This window comes from Ornithorhynchus anatinus, chromosome 14 (genome assembly GCF_004115215.2).
Source record: "Ornithorhynchus anatinus isolate Pmale09 chromosome 14, mOrnAna1.pri.v4, whole genome shotgun sequence".
Lineage (NCBI taxonomy): Eukaryota > Metazoa > Chordata > Mammalia > Monotremata > Ornithorhynchidae > Ornithorhynchus > Ornithorhynchus anatinus.
The window spans coordinates 15,573,342-15,589,712 of record NC_041741.1 but is presented as its reverse complement, the minus strand read 5'-3'; the positions used below and the strand labels follow the sequence as shown (position 1 = coordinate 15,589,712).

Here is a 16,371-nt window from a genome sequence, read left to right as displayed (position 1 = left end):
AACAAGGGTTAGATCATTGATATCATCAACGACATTTATTATGGAGTATCTACTGTCTTGGGGAACACAAAGACCTAATATAAGACGTGATCTCTGCCCTCAAGAAACTCACAGTTTAACAGGGAACCCATACTAGTTCCCTGCACACAACAAGCTTACCATCTAGACAGGTAGACAGACATGGATATAAATAAATAAATGATGAATATGGACGTAAGTGCTTTGGGGCTGAGGGAGGGGTGAATAAAGGGTGCAGATCCAAGTGTGAGGTCAACACAGAAGGGAGTGGGAGAAGAGAAAGTGAGGGCTTAGTCTGGAAGGCTTCTCGGAGGAGATGAGCTTTCGATAAGGCTTTGCAGGTGGAAAGAGAGCGATTGTCAGATGTGAAGGAGGAGGACGTTCTAGGCCAGAGGCGGGACGTAGGGCCAGGGGTTAATGGCAAGATGGATGAGATCACGCATCAATGAGTAGGTTGGCATTAGAGGAGTGAAGTGTGCGGGCTGGGTTGTAGTAGGAAATCAGGGAGATAAGATGGGAGGAGGCAAGGTGATTGATTGCTTTAAAGCCTATGGTAATAGTAAAGAGTAAAGCTAGTACAGTCCTCTGCACACAGTAAGTGCTCAATAAATACGATTGAATGAATAGTAAACACAAGTGGAGGTATCCAACAGAAACAGTTAAATAAAATGAAGTACGTGGACTTGCAAAGGTAATGGAAGACATTGGCAGGCGAGAATATTTACTGAGGAATGCCTAATGAGAGTCACATTAGTTAGGAGCGGTTAGCCGCTCAGATTTGCCTTTTAGGTAGGCAGAGTTTCTCCTATCTTCCCTTTAATTAAGTCCCAATGTAATGGTTTAAAATAAATATTCCACCACTTGGGGGAAATATGCAGAACCATTCAGATTTCCTGCCAGGTCTGAACTTCTAAGGAAGAAAAGTTAGCTTTCCATCTCTCACATGTTTGCTTACTTAATGTGTAGGACGGAATGCATGACAGAGGGTCATCCATGCAAAGAACTGTTAATGCAAAAGGCCTGTTTGTCTGTCTTTGAGCCATCGGCTCTGCCTTTACTATGTCTCGGAGAAAGAACTAAGGTATGCTGAATATGCGGTCACAGTCTATCTGATTCGTCTTCTGCTGCTCGTTCTGTTTCTTCTCTGTTCTGTACTTTCCAAGTGCTTAGTACAGTGCATTGCCCCTCAGTGGGTATTTACTAGATACAGTGAACCAATCAATGGTATTTATTGAGCACTTACTATGTGCAGAGCTCTGTCCTGAGCGCTTGGGAGAGTACACTACAACCGATTTGGCAGACGCATTCCCTGCCCACAACGAACTTACAGTCTAGAGGGGGTTATCACTTTGTCTTTTTAAGAGCCAGGAAGAGTGATAGGCTGTAGTCACATCTGAGGGGAGAGAGTTGTATCTATCCCAGTGGTTAGTGCACAGTGCGTGGCACAGAGTAAATGCTTAAATACAACAGTTGTTATTGCTGGACTGCGAGCCTCATGTGGGTCAAGGATTGCGTCTCACCTCATTGACTTGTATCTACCCCAGCGTTTAGAACAGTGCTTGACACAGAGTAAGTGCTTAACTAATACCACAGTTATTATTGTTAGACTGTGAGCCCCATGTGGGACAGGAATTGTGTCTGACACGATTGACTTGTGTCTACTGCAGTGCTTAGGACAGTGTTTGATGTATGGTAAGCGCTTAACAAATTGCCATAATCGTCATAAGAAGCAGTCGCGAATACCACGATTATTATTATTCTAATACCATTAGTATTTTTATCATCAATGCGATTGATTTTAATTATCATTAATGCTAGTAGTTTGTTTTAATGAATTATTATTTATTAGTAATAGCAAGAAGAAGAAGAGCTCATTGTGGGCAGGGAATGTGTCTCTTTATTGTTATATTGTACTTTCCCAAGTGCTTAATACAATGTTCTGCACACAGTAAGCACTCAATATATATGACTAAATGAATTTCATTCAGTCAGCCGTTCAAATGAACTGACTTCCCTCAGTTATCCCAGTTCATGAAAGTCTGGGGCCACATGGAAAGTGAAGAACACAGGAATCATACTTCCTATCGTTTTCTTGTTTCTTTAACAATTCACAAGTTTTTGGTGGTCTGTTCTGGGAGCTCCTCTCCAAGACTTTTATGAGCAGGAATGTCTGTTGTTAAATTGTACTCTCCCAGGTGCTTAGTACAGTGCTTTAAACACAGCAAGCACTCAATAAATACGACTGTATGAATGAGGGAAAGGTCTTTTTCTGAGCCATGGGCAGAGGGCGTCTCTGACAAAGCCATCTCTCACCCAGGTACATTTTTTGGACATTGTTTTTCTTTACTCACCCTCTCCCTTCGCCCTATCACTTCCCACACTCCCTCCCTTTCCTCTATTGTATTGTACTTTCCCAAGAGTTCAGTACAGTGCTCTGCACAAAGTAAGCACTCAATAAGTACTACTGATTGCCTGATTTCTCAGTTGCACCTGTTCTTTAAGGCTTTCCATACCCCAGCTGTCCTGTATTTCCTCCTTCCCACACCCTCTTCCCACACCTTCTCCCCGCAACCCTAATCTGCTCACTGTCCCATTCCTGAGGCATTCTAACTTAACATGCTAGTGACCTACACTGGGTAACCTATCTGTGGTAATTATTAGTTGTTCACTTTGGGCAGAGCACTGTACTAAGCATTTGGGAGAGTACAATGCAATAGAGCCATGATACCTTGCCCTTAAAGAGCCTGGATAATGATCATTTAGCTCTGGAGAATTCATTTTTTTGTGGTATTTGTTAAGCACTTACTTGGGTCAGGTACTATCCTAAGCACTAGGTTATAATTGTTTTTAATGATATTTGTTTAGTGCTTACTCTGGGTCAAACACTGTTCTAAGCGCTGGGATAGGTACAAGTTAATCAGGTCGGACACAGTTCCTGCCCCCCAGGGGGATCACAGTCTTAATCCTCATTTTACAGATGAGGTAACTGACGCACAGAGAAATGAAGTGACTTGCTCAAGGTCACACAGCGAATAAGTGGTGGAGCCAGTATTAGAACCAGGTCCTCTGACTCCCAGACCTGCTGCTTCTCTTGGGTCTGAAATTTACCTTTCACAAAATAGTTTGGAGCTTTCGATGGTTCATTCACTCATTCAATCATATTTATGGAGCTCTTACTGTGTGCAAAGCACTATACTAACCTTTGAAAGAGTACAATACAACTACTAAGACATATTCCCTGCCCAAGTGAGCTCACAGTCTAGAGGGGGAGACATATATTAATATACATAAATAAATTACACACACACATACACATACATAAGTGCTGTGTGGCTGGGCAGGCGGGAGGAAGGATGAATGAAGGAAGCCAGTCAGGGTGATGCAGAAGGGAGTGAGAAGAAACAAGAGGAGGGCTTAGTAAGGGAAGCCTTCTTGGAGGAGAGGACTCCATGTGAGGTATGGAGAGAAAATATGCATGTTCTCTGATGGTTTCAGAGATGAGAAATAATTTCTACTTTCAGAGTACCACTTGGGAACACATAAAGAATGCTGCAATCTGGGAGTTTTCCAATTAGAGCCAATTACAACCTGACATTACCCAAGACACGAAAATGCCTGGCAGAATTGACAAACTCCTCAAATGAAGATTTTGTTTCTTTGCAAATGTTGGATTGGGGAGTTCACTTTTCCTGGCTCGGGATAAGTGTTTCATTCATATCCAGGGCTCAGAACGGGCTTGTTCAGAACGATCCCCGCCACTGAACTCTAACTTCTCTGGGAAAGATGCTGTGCGGGTTAGCTCATAAGTGGCATAACCCACCCTTTCCACTGTGCTGTTCAAAGCTGTGGGTTTGATTCGTTTGGAAGGTCTGTGGCTCTTCTAACTAGCATCATTTTATGCCCCCCTGGATTCCAGCTTGGCCGCCAGCTCGTGAAATGTGAGCTGCCACCATCCTCCGCTCCATACCTAAGGATCATTCTGTTCAGAAATGGACTCAAGGGTATTTTGGAATTTGGGGGTCCTCACACCTCAGAAACGTTCCTAACCATTTACATGTCCTCTTGTGTGGGGAAGTCCAGGATGCCGGGAGCCGTGGGTGACTCACTCGAAGAGCCCTGTGACCACTGAGTTGGAAGAGATTCCTTTTGGATCGAAAACGTATCCTGATATCAACTTCCAGGTCCTATGTCGCACCCTCGAATAGAGAAACGTGGAATAGATAGATCCGGGCCAAAGCTCTGTACTAAGCGCTGGATCATTGATGCAACCAGTTCCATGGCATTGTTTGTTTTCTTGAATGAGTGATTCCTCCCTTGAATGCAATGTCTAATAATTGATTTTGCACTCATTTTGTTACAGGCTGAGTATTTTTATGAGTTCCTGTCCTTACGTTCACTGGATAAAGGCATTATGGCTAATCCAACTATAAATATACCTCTGCTCGGATCAGTCCCTCACCAGGCATCAGGTGGGTGTTTATCTTTTGAATCAAGCTTTCACGATCACTGATGTTCAAACTCTTGAGCCACCTAGCCTTCAGGCCTCTATAGGAGAAATTTTCTTTTTAAAATTATAAAAAAATTATACCCTGTGTAGTTTTTTCCCATAATTATCTAAAAACATTTGTGACATTGCTCCACAGCAATTATGTCCACATCTATAATTTATTTTTAATTTCCGTCTCCCCCTATAGACTGTAAGCTCCCTGTGGGCAGGGAAAGTGTTGTACCGTACTCTCCCAGTGTCTTAGTAGAGTGCTCTATACACAATGGTATTTCCTGAGCACTTACTGTGGGCAGAGCACTGTAACCGGTGCTAGGAAGAGTACCTATGCACACAGCAAGCGCTCAATAGATACCATTGATTGATTGATTGAATTAATTAATTATGGTAATTATGAAACATCTTTAATTCTATTTATTTTGGTGCTATTGGTGCCTACTTGTTTCGTTTTGTTGTCTGTCCCTTCTAGACTGTGAGACTGTTGTTGGGTAGAGATTGTCTCTATCTGTTGACGAACTATACTTTCCAAGTGCTTAGTATAGTGCTCTGCACACAGTAAGTCCTCAATAAATATTATTGAACCCATCAATCACTCCGTCAACAATGAAGGAACTCTTCCCTTCAGTCTATCTGATGGCACAGAGACTATCACGTAGTTAGAATTTGCATGACTTTTTCACAAGGTGCTTTGATTTGTTCTTGCTCACACTGAATTTTATCTGCGTTTTGGGCCCATTCGGCTTTTTTTTTTTAATGGTATTTGTTAAACGCTTGCTCGGTGTCAAATACCATTCTAAGCACTGGAGTAGATCCAAGTGAACTAGGTTGGACACAGTCCCTGTCCTGCCTGGGGCTCACAGTCTGTAATTTTTCCGCACTGATACCACATCCACCAACTTGAAGAGCTTACTTGTCTGCTATGTGACCTTGGGCAAGTCGCTTGACTTCTCTGTGTCAAGTTACCTCATGGGGATTCAAGACCTGTGTTCCCTGTTACCGCATCTATAAAATGGGGATTAAGACTGTGAGCCCATGTGAGATAGGGACTGTGTCCAACTTGATTAGCTTGTATCTACCCCAGCTGTTAGAACTTAGTAAGCACTTAACAAATACCAACATTATTATTAATATTATCCGAAAACCTGAAGATTTTGCAGCATACACCCCCTTCCAGATATTTATGAAGACATTAAACAAAACTGCTCTGGCACCAATTCCTGGAGGATCCCAATGTTTATGCTTCTCCACACTGAAGACTGGGTCTTTACCCCTACTTTTTGTTTCCTATCTTTAAGCCACTTTTCCTGGACCAACAAAACTTTCCCTCAACCCTGTAGTTGCTACTTTTTTATTAGTACTTTTAATACTACTATTTTTTATTTATTGAGGGGGTGAATTGTCAAAAAGCTTTTGAAAACCCACAATTTAATATGTCCACTGATTCCCTACTCATCACAGGCTTGTTGACCCCTTCAGAGAACCTCAACAGAACTCCTCTCTGTCCCTGTTTCCTCCGATCTCTTTCAGTGATTGTCAAGTTCTCCATCTCTCTGGGCTTCACCCTGAATAATTATGGTATTTGTTAAGTGCTTACTATGTGCCAAGCAGTGTTCTAAATGCTGGAGTAGATAAAAGATATTCATGGTCCCTGTCCCATAAGGGGCTTACAGTTAGGAGGGAACTCAGGTCTTGAATCCCCATTTCACAGTTGAGGAAACTGAGACCTAGAGAAGGTAATGACTTGCCCAAGGTCAGACAAGTGGTGGAGCTGGGGTGAGAACCCAAGTCCTCTGATTCCCAGACCCATGCCCTTTCCACTAGGCCATGCTGCTTCCCTTATGTCTGCCTCTGCCTCTCTATAATCTCTGTTCTTTCCCTCTTTGCTGCATCTTTCTCTGACTTAAGTCTCTTTTTGGGTCTTTTGCTGTCTTCTTTCTCTGACTCCCACTTCTTTCTCTGACTCAGTCCCTGCCTTTCCTTTTTTTTTAATGGTATTTGTTTAAGCACTTACTACGTGCCGGGTACTGTTCTAAGCACTGGGGTAGATTTAAGCTAATCAGATTGGACATGCACAATTTTGTTTTTTGGAATTAAAACATTTTTATTTATTTTCTTATATATGCAGGCAAAAGAGCATTCCCAGTGATTTGGGGAAGTATACTATAACAAAATTGGGAAAAGCCAAAACACAGGAGGTTTTCTGTTGTCCTGTCATAGCGATTGTATGGCTGGTTTGCAAGCAGTAAGCTGCAGAATGTTGCAACCTGATTTTCAGCCCAATTATCTGGAGAAACTAAAAAAGGCGCATGAAAAACTTCTAAAGGAAACTGATTTACCCTGGCTTTGTGGCCTTTGCCCAAGCTTGGCATGGGTGAGATCTGGCATCCAGAAGTAAAGATGAAGAAAGAATTAAGAGACGCATGGTTGTTGCTTCTCCAGTTACTGTGGGAAATCATTTTTTCCGGAGGGTTGGGCGGCAGAAAGCAGCCATAAGTGGGGAGAGAAGAGAGAAGGAGGAGAAAAGGAAGCAGGGGGTGATAAAGTACCAGTTTAAGGAACCACAGCCTTAAGATATATTCTGTATTATTGACCTGGGTCAGGAGGTGATCTTTCCTAATACAGCTCGATCTCCCACAACCCCAGAACCTAATAGCCAGAGTATACATGTTGAGAAGCAGTGCAGCCTAGTGGAAATAGCATGGGCCTGAGAGTCAAAGGACTTGAATTCTAATCTATGTGATTGCCTGCTGTATGACCTTGATCAAGTCACTTAACTTCTCTGTGCTTCAGTTTCCTCATCTGTAAAATGGCGATTCATTGCCTGTTCTCCTTGGACTGTGAGCTTTGGCACTTAGAATAGTGCAAGACACACAGTAAATAAATAAATTGTGGTATTTGTTAAGCGCTTACTATGTGCAAAGCACTGTTCTAAGCGCTGGGGGATACAAGATGATCAGATTGTCCCATGTGGGGCTCATAGTTTTTTTAATCCTCATTTGACAGATGAGGTAAATGAGGCACAGAGAAGTTAAGTGACTTGCCCAAGGTCACACAGCTGACTAGCGGCGGAGCCGGGATTAGAACCCATGACCTCTGACTCCCAAGCCCACGCTCTTTCCACTGAGCCACGCTGCTTCTCTCATAGTTACCAAATATGATAATAATAATAATAAGGGTCTCCATATTAACAGCTTCCCAAGAAATACATCAAATTTGGTTCATCCCTGAAAGTAGTGAATATAGGTGAATATCTTTGCCTAACAACATTAAATATCCAAACCTTTCTCACTTTTGCTGTTACCAAGTAACTGAATCATTGGCTAGGGAGAGTCAGCTATTGGGTTTTTTTACTGTCTGCTTCTCTTTCAGTTGTTCAAGTTGGATTTCCCTGCCTTGGAAAACAAGATGGAGTGGCAGCCTTTGAAGTAACTGTAATTGTCATGAATTCCGAAGGCAACATTATCCTCCAAACTCCTCAAAATGCCATATTCTTCAAAACATGTCAGCAAGGTACAGAATTGTCATCACAGTAGAATCTCAAAGTGTATCATGAATTGTCGAGTCCAAAGTGAAGAGCTATCTTTTTTTTTTTTAGTGGTATTTGTTCAGCGCTACGTACCAAGCACTGTTCTAACATGGGTAGATTGCCGAATTGTACATTCCAAGTGCTTAGTACAGTGCTCTGCACACAGTAAGCGCTCAATAAATACGATTGAATGAATACAAGGTAATGAGGTTGGACACAGTCCATGTCCCACACAAGACTCACAATCTTAATCCCTGTTTTACAAGTGAGTTAACTGAGGCCCAGAGAAGTGAAGTGACTTCACCAAAGTCACAGAAGACAAGCGGCGGAGCCGGGATTAGAACCCACGCTCTTCTGATTTCCGGGCCAGTACTCTAACCAATTGGCCATAATGCTTCTCAGTGTAGTGACTACACTAAGCCCTTGAGAAAGTACACTAGAACGGAGTATAATGCAACTGATCCTCCCCTCCTCCTCCTTAGATGGACAACTTCCTGATAAATTAAAGCCGGTTGGGAAGAGTGGGCAAATACAAAGAGAGGGTGCCCAAGGGGGTGGGGATAGTATGGGCACAAGATGTTACTGACATCAATCCCTTTCCCTCCCCAATGAGGGCATAGTCTCTGATGGAGCCGAAGGCCCAGATCTCAGGGAACAGCCCAGGAGTACAGTTTATCTTTCCCGTCTCATTCTGGCTCCTTCCGGCTCTTTAGAGGCAGGTCAGAAACTCTGATTGTGTGATGGAGTCTTAGCTCCACAAAGAAGAGAATAGGGGAGAGAGACCTTTGTATTAAAGCAAAATGACTTTGGTATAAATCTTGCAGTACAGTTAATTAAATCACCCCTGCGCTCAGAGTCATGAAGAACGGCAAAGCGGCAGGAGCTCATAGAGCCCTTGCCAAGATCTACAAACTGGCAGAGGGTTTATTCTTCTTGGGTGCCTGCAGAGGCTCTTGGAGACACTGAGGAAAACCCACGAGATATCGGAGATTTCACCATCTTCTGGAAGAAAGGGGAGAGAGGGGACTGTGAAAACTATTGTGAGTTCTCTTCGCTGTGACTGTTGCTTAGAGGGGTGCACCCCAAAAGAAGACGTGCAATATGTGAATGATGAACTGCTTTTTTGACAAGTCTGAAGAAAACAGAAGTCATTAACAGCCTCTATCTGGAAACTCTTTAATCATGTCTGATTCCCACCTGTGTATTCTCCCCCTCACTGCTTTGCACAGGGATTTGCATATAGTAAGCATTTAAGAGAAGCAGTAAAGCCTAGTGGTAAAAGCACCGGCCTGGGAGTCAGAGGACCTGAGTTCTAACCCCGGCTTTGCCATCTGCCCGCTTTGTCACTTCACTTGCAAGTCACTGGACTACTCCATGCCTTAGTTCGCTCATCTGCCAAGTGGGGATTACGTCCCTGTTCCCTTTCCACCTAGCCTGGAACTTCTGAAACAATTTCACTAGTGCTACCAGTGAGCCACAAAGCATCCAATAGTAGGACTAGATTACCTGAATGAAGAAAGCAGGCTGGCCCAGGGACACGGACACGGACCTGGGAGTCAGAAGGACCTGGGTTCTAGTGCCGACTCTGCCACTTGTCTGCTGTGTGTGACCTTGGGGAAGTCATTTAACTTCTCTGGGCCTCTGTTCCCTCATCTGTAAAATGGGGATTGAGGCTGTGAGCCCCATGTGGGACATGGACTCTCTCAAACCAGATTGCCTTGTATCCACCACTGTGCTTAGAGTACTTCCTGGCACAAAGTGTATGCTTAACAAATACTAGGAAAAAAAAGTTCCGGTGGCTGTAGTTCTCCAAACTTTGAATTGATGTTTAGTGTTAATGATAAGTTTTTCTTCTGTTTGGTGAAGCTGAATGTCCAGGAGGGTGCAGGAATGGAGGCTCCTGTAACGAGAGACGTGTCTGCGATTGTCCTGACGGATTCTATGGGCCACACTGTGAGAAAGGTAATGGAACCAATTGTCCTCTCCCAAGCGCTCAGTACAGTACTCTGTATATAGTAAGGGCTCAATAAATATGATTGATGATGATGATGGTGATGAATTAATACTGTTGATTGAAGAAAATTGCATGGCTTTATTAAATCCACTGTTGGCTGGTCACACCCCAGGGACTCATGAGAAGTGGAAACTTTGCACCTAGTGTGTTTAGCTATATAAATGGGCATCTAGGAAATTCCTGATAGCCCTCAAGACTCAATCAGTCAATCAATCAGTCATATTTAATGCCTGCTTACTGTGTGCAGAGCACTCTACCAAGCACCTGGCTGAGTACAGTATGACAGAATTGGTAGACATATTCCCTGCCCAATCAATCAATTGTATTTATTGAGGGCTTACTGTGTCCAGAGCATTGTACTAAGTGTTTGGGAGAGTACAATAGAATTAGCGGAAAAATTCCCTGCCTATATCGAGCTCATAGCAAAGGGGTCCCAAAATGGCCCTCTTGCTTAGACTGTGAGCCCCATGTGGGACAGGGACTGTTTCCAACCTGATTAATACCCTAGTGCTTAGAACAGTTCTTGACACCTGGTAAATTCTTTACAAATATAGTGATAATACCCTATTCACACCACACACACCAACTATCCGATCAGCACAAACTTACGAAGGTAACATGACCATCTCTGAGACGTTCTTGTCATGTGAAGAAAAAAAACTGTAGATAATACCACTATCTTCTCTATCTCACAAGCCCATAACCTCATTGTCCTCGACTCATCTCTCTCATTCAACCCACATGTCTAGTCTGTCACCAAATCCTGTCAGTTCAACCTTCACAACATTACTAAAACCCACCTTTCCCTTTCCATCCAAACTACCACTATGCTGAACTAAAAACATTTATCCTGTCCCTCCTTGACTACTACATCAGCCTCGTCCCCAACTTGGAAAGTGTCTGCCAACTCTGTTTTGTACTCTCCCAAGTGTTTAGAACAGTGCTCTGCACACAGCACTCAATAAATACCACTGATTGATTGAAGTGAAGCTGACTCTAATTGCTTGTTGGAGCCACAGCACTGATTTGAAATGATCTTTTCCAAAGCTCTGATTCCCAAATAACAAACTCCAACATGGTACAAAATGGTTGTGAGCCTAATATTTGATAAAAAATAATAGGTATTTCTTAAGTGTTCCCAGTCCAAAAAAAAAACTGAGACTTTTCTAAAGAAATAGTGCAGGAAATAACTGAAAAAATAAGATTTTTTTAAAAGAAGAATCCAATTGGTACTTGGGAGAGTACAATACAACAGAGTTGGCCAACACATTCCTTGTCCACAAGAAGCTTAAGGTCTAGTGGGGGAGACAGGCATTAGAATAAACTGTGGATATTGTATATAAGTGCTGTGGGGCTGAGGGTGGGGTGAATATCAGGTGCTAAAAGGGCACAAAACCAAGTGCATAAGCAATGCAGAAGGGAGAGAGAGTAGGGGAAAAGAGGGCTTAGTAGAACGTTTGTCACAATAAGGACTGTCTGATGAGTATTAACATTCTTAATTCTTAGGGAGAGCATTGGGGTGGTGGGGCGCGGGGAGAATGACAGTTTTGCACTGAGGTTCAAAAGCATAGTTCCACGGGAAATGATTTATAGTTGTAGAGGGTGTCCAAGTCTCAGTTATAGTAATGTCATTGCAGTATACTGTTTCTGACACTAAGTCAGAAATTAGAGGAATTTCAGGACAAAACCCCAGATTTTATCCTTTGTAACCGAACACACGAAAGGGGTAAATCACATTGTCTGTACCACAAAAATGCCAGTCCTCTATCTAGACTGTAAGCTTGTTATGGGCAGGGAATGTGTCTGTTATACTGTGACATTGTACTCCCCCATTTATTATTTATTAATTTTGTGGTATTTGTTAGGCACTTACTATGTGTCAAACACTGTTCTAAGTGCTGCGGTAGATACCAATTAATTATGTTAGACACAGTCCCAGTCCCGCATAGGACTCCCAAGCACTTAGCACTTTGCTCTGGACACAGTAAATGCTCAATAAATATGACTGACTGACTGCAATGCTGAGCTCCCGGCAGGCACCTTCCCAGAGTCTGAGTCATTCAAAAAGTTCCAAGGGCTACAGTTCCCATTTCACCATGTGGTGGCCGACCCGGATTTCCGGGCTTTAATCACGGTTCTGTCTTCCCCCCAGCTCTGTGTATGCCTCAGTGTATGAATGGAGGATTGTGCGTGACTCCTGGTTTGTGCCTCTGCCCTCCTGGATTCTACGGCACCAACTGTGACAAAGGTAACTGCTTGTCTTATGCTCTTCAGTCTTCTCCGATCCATAGCGGTGCCATGGACATATCTCTCCCAGAACACCCCACCTCTAGCTGCAGTTTTTTTGGTAGTGGATCCATAGAGTTTTCCTGGTAAAAATATGGAAGTGCTTCTTCCGAACAGCAAACTTGAGTTTCCGTCCTCTACTCCCTCCCATGCCGCTGCTGCCCAGCACACGTGAGTTTTGACATGTACTAGGTGGCCTTCCACTCGCTAGCCACTGCCCAAGCTAGGAATAGAATGGAAAGGCCTCTGCTCGACTCTCCCTCCCGTAGTGGAGACTGGTAAAGTACTGTTCCAGGAACTGTACTAAGTTCTGTGGTCAACAATAACTCCACTCTCTCAAGTGCTTAATATAGTGCTCTGCACGCAGTAAGCTCACAGTAAATACACGCGATATTCACCCCACCCTCCACCCAACAGCACTTCCTTACAGATCTATAGTTTATTTAAATGTCTATCTCTCCCTCTAAACTGTAAAAACCCCTTGTGGGCATAGAATATGCCTACCAACTCTGTTGCACTGCACTCTCCCATGCGCTTAAGACAGCGCTCTGCACACAGTAAGCCCTCAATAAATACCATTGATTACGGTAATGTCCTGTTGCTTTTTTTTTTTTTCAGCAAACTGCACAACGACCTGCTTTAATGGAGGGATTTGCTTCTACCTTGGAAAGTGTGTGTGCCCTCCAGGGCTTGAGGGAGACCAGTGTGAAATCAGTAAGTTCCGGCTCCTCACCATTTTACTGTTCCTTTGATCGGGAGGAGTGACATTTGTACAGACAGTTGGGCGTAATTATTATGGCAGACTTTGTTAAGTGCTTACTCTGTGCCAAGCATTTTGCTAAGTGCTGAGGGAATTAGAGGGAATTAGAACGCAATTAAATCGGATGCAGGTAAGGACCCACGTCGGGTTGACTGGGTGAGGAAGGGAGGGGAGGGAGCCATTTGCTACTTCCCTGCTGGGACAAGGAGGGCAAGCAAAGGCCTTGGGTTCTAATCCTGACTCTGCCACTTTCCTGCTGTGTGACCTTGGGCAAGTCTCTTAGCTTCTCTGTGCCTCAGGTTCATCATTAGTAAAATGGGAGATTCAATACCTGTACCTCTTCCTACTTGGACTATGAGCCTCATCATTCAATCAGTGGTATTTATTGAACACTTATTGTGTGCAGAGCACTATACTAAGCACCAGTGAGAGTACAATATAACAATAAGCAGACATATTCCTGCCCACAACAAGTTTATGGTCTAAAGAGTGTAAGCCTCTGGCACACCAGGCAGATTGGGACAGAGAAGGGATTGAGATGGAAGAAATTTGAAATAGTTGTTTGGGTTCTCTGAATGTTCATAGTGGACCATGGAAGCATGTCTAGCAAGACCCTTTTTAAAGTAGCAAAACATAAAAAGAAGACCGAGTTCCATAGTTTACGAAAAGCCAAGAGTTTTAGCTCTGTACAAAATGTTCCAGACCTGACTGTGGCTTCAGCTCTGTCCTGGGAGGGAGAGAGGTCTGTGTTCTTTATCACCCTATTTCCCCCACTGCCTTCTCAGTTACCTCTGGCCCAAGGTGGTGGGTCATTTTGAGGGGAGCACAGTGAAGAAAATAATCAGCAAGAACTACAAAGGCTTGAAGAAACAGAAGGGCTTTGGACTTGAGATCAGAGGGAAACTGTCTTTCACTGAAGGATCTCAGAAGGAAACAAAACAGGCAAAGAAGAACTGTCCATTTCTGAAATGAAAATGCATAAAAGCTGGAAAGGAAATGAAGATGTGGGAACATTCCAAGGCTTTTCTCTCCTCAATTTCAGAACCTTCATTTCATTTCTAAAGTTTCTTGTGGGCAGGGAACATGTCTACCCACTTTGCTACATGATACTTTCCCAAACACTCTAGTACAGTGCTGTAGACTGTAAAGTCACTATGGGCAGGGAACGTGCCTGCTAACTCTGTTGAATTATACTTTCCAAGTGCTTAGTACTGTGTGCTACATACAGTAAGCCCTCAATAAATACGATTGAATTGAATTAAGTACCATTGATTGCTATGCACACAGTAAGTGCTCAATAAATATCATGGATTGATTGGTGATGGGAAATCCCCCGAGTATCATTTACTTACACCCTTCTCTCTTTCAGGCAAATGCCATCAACCCTGTAGAAATGGAGGTAAATGTACAGGGAAAAATAAATGTAAGTGCTCCAAAGGTTACCACGGAGATCTCTGTTCAAAACGTAAGTATTAACTGTCCCCTATCATCTCTTTTATAAGATAATGAAATTAGCACCGCAGCCTTTCTTATGTAACTTCTATTCTTCCTGCATGATGCCCAAGTATCTCAGTAGAGTGTACTATAACTGTTCTTCCCTCACATGTGTTTTTCCTTTATATGGGCTGAGGGAGTGAGAGATAAAATCCTCACTAGTCACAAAACCCCAAATGTAGAATTATGAGTTTCCTTAAGGCATTAAACTACCCAGCATTAAGCAGGTGCTATTGAAAAATAAAAATTTCCGTACTTGTCGCTGACTTTCTCACCTCAATTTCTGATCCTTCATTACATTTCCTAAGCTCCTTGTGGGCAGAGAATGTGTCTGCCTGACTTTAGGGTGTGTCAACCAATTGTCATCTCTCTGAGGGTCCTTCTCAGAGCTCTAGGCTAAATGAACTTAGTGAAGATTTACGTAAAAGAAAAAAAACAACCCACCAAAACCCGAACTAAAAACCCCAGGTGGGGCCGAAGGCTTACAGTTTCTGAGGAGCTTCATGAAAAGCCGTTGTGCAATTCTTTCTGAGAGAGTCTGAGCGCAGTTGATGGTGATCTCCTTTATTTTAGCCGTCTGTGAGCCAGGATGTGGAGCCCACGGAACCTGCATGGAGCCCAACAAATGCCAATGTAAAGAAGGCTGGCATGGAAGACGCTGCAACAAAAGTGAGTGAGAATCCACATTTAGATGGGGGCACTGAGGTTTCCTCTAGGTTTCTGCCACTTATTACTGGTTAAATCGGAAGGATAGAATCTTTGTCATTCAGGTCGGTCTCCCATTAACTGGTTGATTAGAGAAGCAGCGTGGCATAGTGGCAGGAGTCCGGGCTTGGGAGTCAGAGGTCATGGGTTCTAATCCTGGCTCCGCCACTTGTCTGCTGTGTGACCTTGGGCAAGCCACTTCACTTCTCTGTGCCTCAGTTACCTCATCTGTAAAATGGAGATTAAGACTTGTGAGCCCCACATAGGCAACCTGATTGCCTTGTACCTACCCCAGCACTTAGAACAGAACTCGACACATAGAAAGTGCTTAACAAATACCATAATTATTATTAGTCTCCCATTAAAATTCAAGAAGTGGCATGGCTGAGTGGAAAGAGGCAAGGGCCTAGGAGTCAGAGGACCTGAGTTCTAATGTTGGTTCTGCCACATGTCTGCTCTGTGACCTTGGGTAAGTCACCTCTCTGTTCCCTCATCTGCAAAATGGGGATGCAATACCAGTTCTCCCTCCTACTTAGACTGTGAGCCCTGTGAGGTGCCTGATTATCTTGTATCTACCCCAGTCTGTAGCACAGTGCTTGGCACGTAGTAAGCGATTCAATACCACTATTATTAAAGCAATAAATATTTTTCTGATTGAGTTTTGGTTCCATTGGATAATATGAAAAAGATGAGAAAGAAGCATAAACCTATTCAGATGACACTTGTTAACATCTAATTTGATTAGTCTAGCAATAATAAATAGTTCTGGCATTTGTTAGGTACTTTACTATGTGCCAAACAGTATACTAGGTGTCAGGATAGTTATAGGATAATCAGGTCAGACACAGTCCCTGTCCCACATGCAATCCCTAGTCTAAGTAGGAGGGAGAACAGGCTTTGAATCCCCATTTTACCGATAAGGAAACTGAAGCACAGAGCGGATAAGTGACTTGCCCAAGGTCCAAGAATAGGCAAGTGGAGGAGCGAGGATTAGAACCCAGATCAATCAGTGGTGTTTGTGGAGTACTTACTTTGTGCAGACCACTGTACTAAATGCTTTACCA

At 43.3% G+C, this 16,371-nt stretch overlaps 1 protein-coding gene across 1 annotated transcript in view; it reads left to right on the top strand.

Moving 5' to 3' along the window:
- WIF1 (WNT inhibitory factor 1) overlaps positions 1–16,371 on the top strand; it is a 35,011-nt gene that overhangs the window by 16,919 nt on the left and 1,721 nt on the right. The window contains exons 3-9 of the mRNA XM_029079550.2: positions 4,379–4,487; positions 7,892–8,032; positions 9,915–10,010; positions 12,215–12,310; positions 12,967–13,062; positions 14,478–14,573; positions 15,176–15,271. Of these exons, the coding sequence (XP_028935383.1) occupies positions 4,379–4,487; positions 7,892–8,032; positions 9,915–10,010; positions 12,215–12,310; positions 12,967–13,062; positions 14,478–14,573; positions 15,176–15,271 (730 nt within the window). The remainder of the gene's footprint in view (positions 1–4,378; positions 4,488–7,891; positions 8,033–9,914; positions 10,011–12,214; positions 12,311–12,966; positions 13,063–14,477; positions 14,574–15,175; positions 15,272–16,371) is intronic.